At 40.9% G+C, this 10,471-nt stretch overlaps 1 protein-coding gene across 1 annotated transcript in view; it reads right to left on the reverse strand.

The window, feature by feature from the left end:
* The window catches only part of SGTB (small glutamine-rich tetratricopeptide repeat (TPR)-containing, beta), a 75,621-nt gene extending 66,985 nt beyond the window's left edge, over positions 1-8,636 (reverse strand). Inside the window, exon 1 of the mRNA XM_006899373.1 lies at positions 8,501-8,636. Within this exon, the coding sequence (XP_006899435.1) occupies positions 8,501-8,600 (100 nt within the window). The 5' untranslated portion in view covers positions 8,601-8,636. The remainder of the gene's footprint in view (positions 1-8,500) is intronic.
* Between the last annotated feature and the right edge of the window lie 1,835 nt (positions 8,637-10,471).

Here is a 10,471-nt window from a genome sequence, read left to right on the forward strand (position 1 = left end):
GGTGTCACTATGGAGACTAAGGTACGCCTGATAGAGGCCATGGTCTTTGCAATCACTTGTTATGCATCAGAGAGACAATGACTGTGGGACCGAAGAAGAATTGGTGTCTTTGAGCTGTGGTGCTGGAGAAGAATACTGAATGTACCCTGGACTGCTAGGAAAACAAACAGATTCACCCTGGAGAGGGTTAAACCGGGCGGCTCCTTGGAGGCAAGGATTCTGAGGCTTCGTCTGACATACTTTGGAGGGACCAGTCCTTGGAGAGGGACATCATTATTGGCATGGTGGAGGGACAGCACAGAAAGGGAAGACACTCTGTGAAGTGGATTGATTCAGTGACTGGGGTAACCGGGATGGGTGTGTCAGAGGCAGTGCGATTGGCACAGGATAGAGCAGGGTTTAGGGCTATTGTACATAAGTTCGCTATGAGTTGCCAGCGACTCGACGGCACATAACAAAACCAAATAGACATTGTTCTGGAAGGTAATTCTTTTTAAAAAACAAAATTCCATTTAGGTATGCAAACTAGAGTTCAAAAATGTCTAGTGTTCAACACTAGAATATATTTAGGAAGAAATAATGTTTATTAAACAAATCCACCATAGGCTTAGAATTTAGTACTATCTCCTTAATACTGATGATAATTCTGGGAGGAATAAAGTATAATTATCTGGAGACAGTAATTCAACTTATTTATACCTCAGGGTTCTGTTTTAAGAAACAAGATCCTAGGGGTGCTCTGGTGGCCTAGTGGCAAGAAGCTGCACTGCAGTCTCAGAGGCGCATGGTTCAAATCCACCAGATGCTCTGCCGGGAAAAGGAGGGACAATCTCCTCCTGTACCAGTCAGATCCGATTTGACAGTACACACACACACAAAATAAAATAAATTAAAAAAAAAGAAACAAGATCCTCCTTTCAAGAGTGTACACCTAAAAATGTCATAAATGTCTAAAAGTATGTGTCTGTAGGTATGCATGTGCACACACACACAGAGTCATATAATCTGTAGGGTGCTGAGCTACTAACCCAAAGACTGTGCCTTTTTTGGTTCAAATTTACCATTAGTTCTAGGAGACAAAGATGGATAATTTCCTCTTGCCCAGTTTACAGCCTTGGAAAGCCAGTAGAGGGTTAGCTATGAGTCCATTTCAACTCTACAATAAATGAGAAGAGTATTTATACACACACATGTGCATATATATGTATATTAAAATCATTGCATAGATTAAAGAACTCATGATAACTCTATAGGACAGAGTAGAACTGCCTCATAGCATCTTCTTGGATATAACTGTTATGAAGCTGCACTGCAAACTTGAAGGCACACAGTTCAAATCCACCAATTGCTCCACTGGAGAAGGATGGGCAATCTCATCCTGTTCGATTAATTGCCTTTGAAAAGCTGCTGGAAGGTCAGATATGGGTCAATTCTGACTTGATGGTAAACAACAATATATACACACATGTACGTGCATATATCTTGTGTTTGTGTGTGTGTATTGTTGGTGTGTATTTTTTTAAAAAATCACTGCATAGATTCAACAACTTATGGTGACTCTCTAGGACAGAGTACAACTGCCTCATAGAAGTTGTTTTCTCGGATATAACTGTTACAGGAACAGATCACCATGTCTTTTCTCCCTCAAATTTGGCTGGTGTATTTGAATGAAATAACTTCTGGGTTAACAGCTGAGTGCTCAAACACTGCAACACAGGGCTCCACCAAACAAAAGCAGCCTGTTTGATACTGACAAAGAGAAAGTAAAGCAAGGGGTCAGCTGTGAGTAAATTCTCAACAGCATATAACAACAACATGTTATACAAGGAGCCACTGCAAGATTTTGAGCAGAAGAGCTACACAGCATGACATACACTATTTTGAAGGATCTTATTGGCAGCTATGCTGAGAACAGTGATGGAAAGGCAAGGATAAAAGCAGAGAGACCAGGCACAGGTTACCAAGGTAGTGCTACCAGTGGAGGGGATTAAGAAATGGTCAAATATCAGACATATCTTGAAGGTACATCTAAAAAGATTTACTGGTACAGAAATATCAAAGAGAAAAGTGTAGAAACATGACCAAGTTTTTGGCCTGTATGACTAAAAAATTGGAGTTGTCATCAATCAAGATGTGGAAGTTGCAGTTACAATCAACTTAGGGTGAGAGTTCGAAGAGTTCACATTTGGCTGTGCTAAATTTGAGATGCCTGTTAGACACAGGATTGGAGCTCTGGTCGTCCAGTAGTAAGGAGCTGCACTGCCAACCCAAAGTCACATGGTTTAAACCAATCTCACAATGTGCAATTTACTGTGTCTGAGAATCTGCTAGAGGGTCAGCTATGAATCAGTTCTGACTCAATGGTACATAACAATAGTAAGCATAATGTGTAATGTGTTAGGTTGTTAATCCAAAGGTTGGTGGTTGGAATCCACCAGCTGCTCTGTGAGAAAAAGATGGGCAGTCTACTACCATAAAGATTTAGATCCTTAGAAACTTGACAGAGGTTTGGTGTGATTTGGAATGTACTCAATAACAGTGGGTTTAGATTACTTTTGTCATTAGACATAGAAATGAATGTGTTGGTGGCACTGAAATTGGAATGATCATCAAAGCATTTACCACACTGTTCACACTTGTAGGTCATCTTACTGCAAATGTTATTACTATTACTATTCTTCTCATACACACTGGTCTGTTCCTGCTCACTGCTTGAGGGCGAGGGGACACTATTTCTGTTGCTGTTGTTATGTGCTGCAAAGTTGCTTGTGACTCATAGTGACCCTATGTACAATATCCCTGAACTTTGCTCTATCCTGAGCCAACCTCACTGTCTCTGACACACCTACTCTCATTATCCAGTCACTGAGTCACTCCATCGCGTGGAAGGTCTTCCTCTCTTGCGCTCGGCAATGAATAAAGAAGTCTAGAGTTCAGAAAAAAAGATTCAAGCTATACATTTCAATTGTTTTTAGGTGCTGTGGAGTCAGTTCTGACCCATAGCAACCTCATGTACAACAGGGCGGAACACTGACCAGTCTTGCACCTTCCTCACAATTGCAAGTCCATTGTTGCAGCCACTGTGTCAATCTATTTCACTGAAGGTTTTCCTCTGTTTCACTACATTCTACTTTAACAAGTATGATATCCCTTTCTAGATATCGGCCCCTCTTGATACCATGCTACAAGGAGGTGAGATGAAGTCTCACCATCTTCACCTCCATAAAGCATTGTGGCTAAATTCTTTCCAAGAAATATCTGGGTACATCCTATATTCTTCAAAGGTGTCAAATCTTCTTTAGTCTTCCTCATTCATTGTCCAGTTCTGTATCCATATGAAGTGACATAAAATACAATTATTTGGGTCAGGTGCACCTTAGTTCTGAAAATGGCATATTTGCTTTTTAACATTTTAAAGTTTTCCTTTGAAGTAACATAAATTTGAGATATGTCAGTACATAAGTATGGGATATCTAAGCAAAGTGGACTGGGGGCAGGGTGGGGAGAAAATTGTGCAATAATGAAAGCCTTTTTTTCAAAGAGTAAAGCAAACTGGGGGGGGTGGGTAGGGAAGAAAATGTACACAATAAATTAATGGAAACCCAAGTTCTCTTACAAACTTTCATTAAAAACTCAATTAAAATAAGAAAAAATTTTAAAAATTCTGAATAAACATATTGCCAAATAAGTGGTGAGAAAAGAACAAAACACTGAACCTGAGGAACACAAAGTCAGGAATAAAAAGATGAGCAATGGAGACAAACCAGAAAGAAAATTCAGGCAGTATAAATATCCTGGAATCAAGTGAGTAAAGAAACCTGAAAGAGAACAAGGATGAGGGAGTCATCAATTATATCAGTGACAGTTCATAAGTCAAGTGAAGGCTAAGAACTAATCACTAAAAAAAACTAGCACAGAATTTCCAATGACATTGAGAACAATGTTCGACCTTGAGAACAATGTTGGAAGAGATATGGGGCAAAAGACTAACAGGAGCAGGTTTTTAAAAAAGAAAAATTTAGGAGGAACTGGATGTCGCTTCCAAAGAATTTTACAGAAAAAGATGAGGGAGAAATGGGGACAGTGTCTATGCAGCAAACGTGACACCCCTTTTCCAAGGAATGGCGTCTCCTAGCAACTTGTCCAAGTAAAAAAGATGAATCTTTGCCATCCTTGCCTCCAAGGAAAACTATGGCTGCACCTTTTCTAAGACATATTTGTTCATTCTTTTGACAGACCATGGAATAACAAGTATTCTTCTCCAACATCACAACTCAAAGGCATTGATTCTTCTGTCATCCTTATTCATTGTCCAGCTCTCCAATGCATAGCAAGTGATTGAAAAGACCATGGCTAAATCAGAAACCTCTTAGTCTTTAAACTGACATCATAGCTCTTTACTATTTTGGAAAGATCCTTGACAGTAGCTTTGCCAAAAGCAGCTATCTCCTGACTGCTGGTACCAAAAGTGTTGATTGTGGATCCATGTAAGATTACATCACTGACAGTTTCAATCCTTTCTCCATATATCATGATGTTGTCCAGCAAAGTAAAAATGTGATGAGGTAGAAAAAAGGCAGAAAAGGTCAGCAAAAGAGAGAAAGACCCCACAATGAAATGGATTGACACAGTGACTACAGCAACAGGCTCTAGTGTATCAGAGATTTTAAGGATGGAATAGGTTAGGGTAAGATTCAGATCTGTTGTTCATAGGGTCACTATGAGTCATACTCAACTCGTCCAGCACCTAACAACCACAGAGACATGGAGCAAGGAATTGAATCGAGGATAGGATAAGCAAGAGTAAATGATTTTTTGTTGTTGTTTGGGTTTTTTTGTAGGAGTTTCAAAGAAGAAAGAAATAGAAAATTTATATTGACAGAATTCATCCAGCAGGGTAAAAATCTGCTGAAGGAAGAGCAAGAGGGTAGAATAATTGGCAATGTACTGGAGTATACACAGGATGGGTTCTACAAGCCTGGAGAGGGGTTCTACTTCGAAAGAAACATAGAAAAGAGCATCATTCAGACAGGCAAGGAGGCACAGCATGTGCGTAGATGTCAGTAGGTAGACAGATGGAACAGTAGGAGTTTGTCGAACTTGTTTCTCAGTACTCAAAATTTTAAGAAAAGAAGGACGCAAGGTCATGAAGCAAACTGAAAACAGGCACAGAGGTAAAGTGCAAGAGAAAACAGAAGAAAGTATTAGGATGGACATTTAAGGAATTGAAGGAAGTGACCCTGCAATAGAGTGTGTGATTGCATTAAATGTCCACTTGAGGTTCACAGTCGTGAATTTAAAGCAAAAATCAGTCAGCACAGATGTATGGCTTTTCCCTTAACATAATACAATCTAAGAGCCCTGAGAGCAGAGTAGGTAAGCATTTTGTTGTTAACCAGAAGGCTGGCTGTTCTAATCTACCAGCCATTCCATGGGAGAGACAAAACAGTTTGACTCCATAAAAGTTTCACAATCCTGGGGGAGCTCTGGTGGCCTAGTGGCAAGGAGCTGTAACTACAATCCCAGAGGCGCACAGTTCAAATCCACCAGATGCTCTGCCAGGGAAGGAGGGGCAGTCTCCTCCTGTACCAGTCAGATCTGATTTGACGGTACACTCACACAAACATAAAAAAATAAAAAAAAGTTTCACAATCCTAGAAACCACATAGAGTAGTCCTACTATGTCCTAGAAGGTGACTAAGTCAGAATCAACTCGATTTCAACAGGTTTGATTTTTAATTATTGTTGTTCTATACAATCATATGGATACAGTAATAGAGTAAGGAGAGCGTTTCATTTAAACAAGGTTAAATTTTTGCAAGAAATATAGATATGCAAAGGAATGATGACAAAAACCAACCACAGAATTTAAGCAGGTAAGAAAAAGAGCATAAAACATGAAGATGCAGAATTAAGAGACTTGCAGTTTCGATAGGGGTCAAAGAATCTCCAGGGCAGGGAATGACCAGAAATATAAGCAGTAATAGGAAATGAAATGCCTATGGATGAAAATTATGGAGAAGATGTAGTTTGGTAATAAAATCTAAAATTAAAATAAAATTGAAGGAAAGATCTTCAATCTCACCAAGAGAGATTTTTTTCTTTTATTTTTTAGGCAACAGTGACATTCTAAAAGAGAGAATTTGTTGTGAGGGCTGTCTGTGAATTACTGGATGGTTAGCAGCCTTAGTCTACACCACTAGATGCCTGTAATAACTTCCCATGGGATATCTGAAAGGTGTTCAGACATTGCAAACATCACTCCTGGTTAAGAACCACCACTGGTGGAGAGGATGACTAAGGAAATGCATAGTTGAGGTAAAGGGAAAGACAAGATTACCAGAGCAGAGAACATTAAGGAATTGAGAAGTCAGAGAACTAGAAGACTTATGCATGAGTATACTGCCCTTGTTAAGAACTAAGACAGGAACAATGCTAGAGAGAATGACAGAGATAAGAAGTCATAACAGTTAAAAATTCAGGCAGATGTCAAGTGATGACAGTAATTAGGAGAAGTGGGTGACATGATCTAATAATGAGACTCAAAGCTGATGATACACCAAGCTTGACACTAAGTGTTGAAGCTGGTACTAGAACTTATGCTTTTTTCCTAAGGATTTTTTTCAGTGTCTAGAAGGTGGGCAGATACTTGCACATGATTTCATAATCAACTAAATTAGAATTACAGAGTAAAAAATAGGAGTGGATCAAAAATAATTGGCACCATTTCTGATTGCCATATAAAACAAACAGCTGAAGGCACATACTGGGAATTTTTGGCTGAATAACATCTTAAAAATAGGGCTTAGCATCTTGGTTAAAAATAACCCAAAACACCCAACTTTCTCAATTTTATTTTTTCATCCTTTAAATATATTATACTGCCTTTGAATAAAAAAAAATTAAGTTATTTCATTTATCTGTTTGTTACAGATCAATCATACTGATATTTCCCTGACATACACTATCTTCTTGATTTTCACACAATCTAATGACCAAGGAAGACAAAAAGACCTTAACATTAAATGGACTGACTGCAACGTTCTCCAACTGTGTGTCATCTGCTCCCCTCACTGCCACCTGGAAAAAGGCCTTCTCACCAGATTGCAAGATTATAGCAAATGCCTACTTTCCATTCCCACCTCCTAAAAACATATTCACAAGAAAACCACAGGCTGAAAGTAATAAATGTGCCCCTTTATAGGAGAAGCAGCTTCAGGAAAGGAAACTTACACAGTATTGTTAATAAGTTTTCTCAAATGTACTGTCTCATTTAACCAATTAAGCCTTTGGGCCACAAAGAAACTCATCAAACCTTGTGAAGACTCAGTGAATGCCAATGAGCTCATCTACAAAATTCTACCTTGTTAAAATTGTATTTCATTTACATTCTATAGTGCATAAACATGAAAAACAAAGGAGGTGTTAAGAAAGTACATGATGTGTTTGGAGTTGATCATCTAACCTCTGTTCAACTTTCCAAATTATGAAACATGATATTTAAAGCTCACATAAATATAAGGGTGAAATCCCCTCAAGTTCCAAACAGGAATTTGTCAGCTCACTACTGCTATAATTATTAGACTTCTGCGTGGTGCTATTATAATACGGAAATAATGACACCACTGTAAAAATTGTACCGGTCATATGGACCAGGGAGCTCTGGTTGCTTAGTAGTAAGGAGCTGCAGTGTCAATTCAAAAGCTGGTGAATCAAATTCACCAACTGCTCTGCGGGAACAAGATAGGCATTCTCCTCCTTGTATGATTTATAGCCTCTAAAAACTCACTGGAGGATCAGCTATGAGCAAATTCTGCCTCAATGACAAAACACAACAAATAAATGTTAATAAATGTGATCATTTCATTCACTGTTTCTATAAACTGGATGCCACCCTATTATGTTAAAGAATACAATAAGCATTTAGAGTAGAATTAAGATTTAAATCTTAGCTTTGAGACCTTTTAGCTATGTTACCTTAACTTAGCCTATCAACCACTGTGAATAAGTTTTCTATAACATGAATATTGTAACAACAGTACTTGTTTAACCTGTTGTTAATTAAAACCTAAATAAGCCTCAGCGAATAACCTCGTTGTCATGGAGTCTATTACTCATAATGACCCTATAGGACTAAGGAGAACTGTCCCCCAGGGTTCCCAAGCTATAAAATCTTTGCATATTTTTCCTTTCACATACAATATAAGCTCTCAATAAGCACCTCACAATACCTCAACAATTTACACAGAGAACAGTGAAGTGGCTAGTGGGCTGGTGAGTTCAAACTTTCAACCTTCCCATTAGCACTCAGGAGCTTAAACACTGCAACACTAGGGCACCTCCTCAGGAAATAGGAATAAGATAGCCTTACAGTTAGGCCTCACTTTCTGAAAAATCAACAAACATTCTGATGTTGTTATAATGGATCATAACATCAAGCCTGCACCTGTTTTACTCTTTTCAAATTAAAATATAAGTAAATCAAGGAACAGCTGCCTACCTTCCAAGCTTTCTTGTTCATCAGATGTATAAGCGTCCATCTGACTTTGTTCTCGTAAAAAACGAATAACTGCAAAAACGAGGTGCTTGATAGATGACATTTTAGAAGTTCAAACACGTTTTCCTGGTAAGAAGGACAAAAATACTGATCTAAATTATCTTGAACAATCAATCTAAAGGGCTATGCATTCCTGAGGTTATAAATAACAAAGATTATTAATTATTTGAAAAGTTAAAAGCAAAACTCCTTGCATTATCTTCTCTTCCTTTAAAGACCCAAGAGAGCACAAAGTATTGATATTTTCATTTATACACAGTAGTATTAGATTCTTGTCTTGTATAAGTGAATGGCTTATCAAAATATATACAATATAAGCTCTCAATAAGCACTTCACTGTATCTCAACAATTTACACAGCAAACGTAAAGATATACACGGTGGTATCCCCAAAAGGCCTCAAGACTAACTTAAGGGAGAATTCAGACTGCTGACTCAGAAGCTGATCCCTACTTGGTATTTTCCACTATTTCCTGGTATTTTCAAACAATGTACGCCTAATTTAAACTCCATTTGCTTTGGAAGGCTGAGAGCGTTATTTGATGGGAAAGACATATTAACAAAAGATTGCTCATTTGTTGACTGTCCGTCACCCTTAATAAAAATGGCATTCCTATTTCATCAACAGCCATGTCACCAAATCATTGACTAAGTCAATGGATATTACCAACCCAAGCTGATCAGTGCTTTCGGCGGCAGCTGTGCTCTCGGACGAGCTGGAAGCTCTGATCATGTTCATCCACATGGAATACTATCGCATCCAAACAGTGGCGCAGGGCCAGCCGGCATTAATGGCTCTTTTCCACGAAATCGCATCACCCATCTTCTCCTAGGGTTCCTTATTTCAAAGGCAGGGTGTGGTACCCGCCGCTAGGATGTTTATTATTTGTGTACTTATTTTAAAAGCAAATCAAGACTCTAGGCCGTGGGGTTGCAAGTGCTGAAAAAAGGCCCCAAGGCAGAAGGAGAAAAAAGAATGTGGGAAAGAGGGTGCAGAAAGGAAAAAAGAGATACCCAATCTCCTCCAGACTTCTCTCCCTAGAGCACAGCGACCTCCCTCTTTCTCCCTTAAGGACTACAGCTGCGCCTAGGCCTCAATTGTTTGCAGCAGGTTTACCACGCAGGCCTTTGGCTAGGGATGCAGGAGACGCACCCATCCCGGGAAGTAGCCCCTTACCAGCAAAAGGCTCCAAGACAGACGCGGGCAGCTGTTTCGCAGGCGTCAGTAGGCAGGTCCGCCCGCCCCCTCGTTCTCAGGGTTTGAGTCTGGCCTCCGAGCTGCAAAGCAGGTAACAGTCGCCCAAACTTCCTCAGTACGCTAGCCGCTACCGCCACCCCCTCAGTCCACCCTGAGGTGCGCTTAGGTCTGGAACCCTGGGTTTCTCCAGGACCGCCTCTGGGCGGTGTCGGGCGTGCTTGGGGGGCGGGGCTATGGGCAGGACGGGGCGGGTTGCGGGGCGGGATTGGACTGTAGGTGGGGCGGAGTGGGGCGGGATTAGGAGGAACGTGAGGAGGGGAAGTGGGCGAGGCGAGACGTGGGGCGGGACTTGCCGCGGGGGCGGGACTTCAGCGGCCCGGGCGTGGACTGTCGCACGTGGGAGGGCTCAGGCTGTGCCGGCTGCAGTCACAGTGTTGGCCGCCGCTATCTCGTCCTTGCCTAGGCCGCCTTGCCGCTTCCTAGCACCGCAGTTCTGCCTCCCTCCTTCTCCTCTCACACATCGAAGGACCACACGCCCGCCACTGCTGGCCTCTTGGCGCTCCCATGATCGCCCGATGCCTTTCGGCTGTGCGAGGCCTCCACAGGTACCTTCCGTGTGTGGGTTAACCTTGACCATGGGCAGGGCGGGGCCTTTTGCCAGGACTGTCCTGGTCCAGCCTTTCCCGACCACACTCCTGGCACGTTCTGGTACCCTTC

This window comes from Elephantulus edwardii, unplaced genomic scaffold, assembly GCF_000299155.1.
Source record: "Elephantulus edwardii isolate Elephantulus edwardi_28Jun2011 unplaced genomic scaffold, EleEdw1.0 scaffold00254, whole genome shotgun sequence".
Classification (NCBI taxonomy): domain Eukaryota; kingdom Metazoa; phylum Chordata; class Mammalia; order Macroscelidea; family Macroscelididae; genus Elephantulus; species Elephantulus edwardii.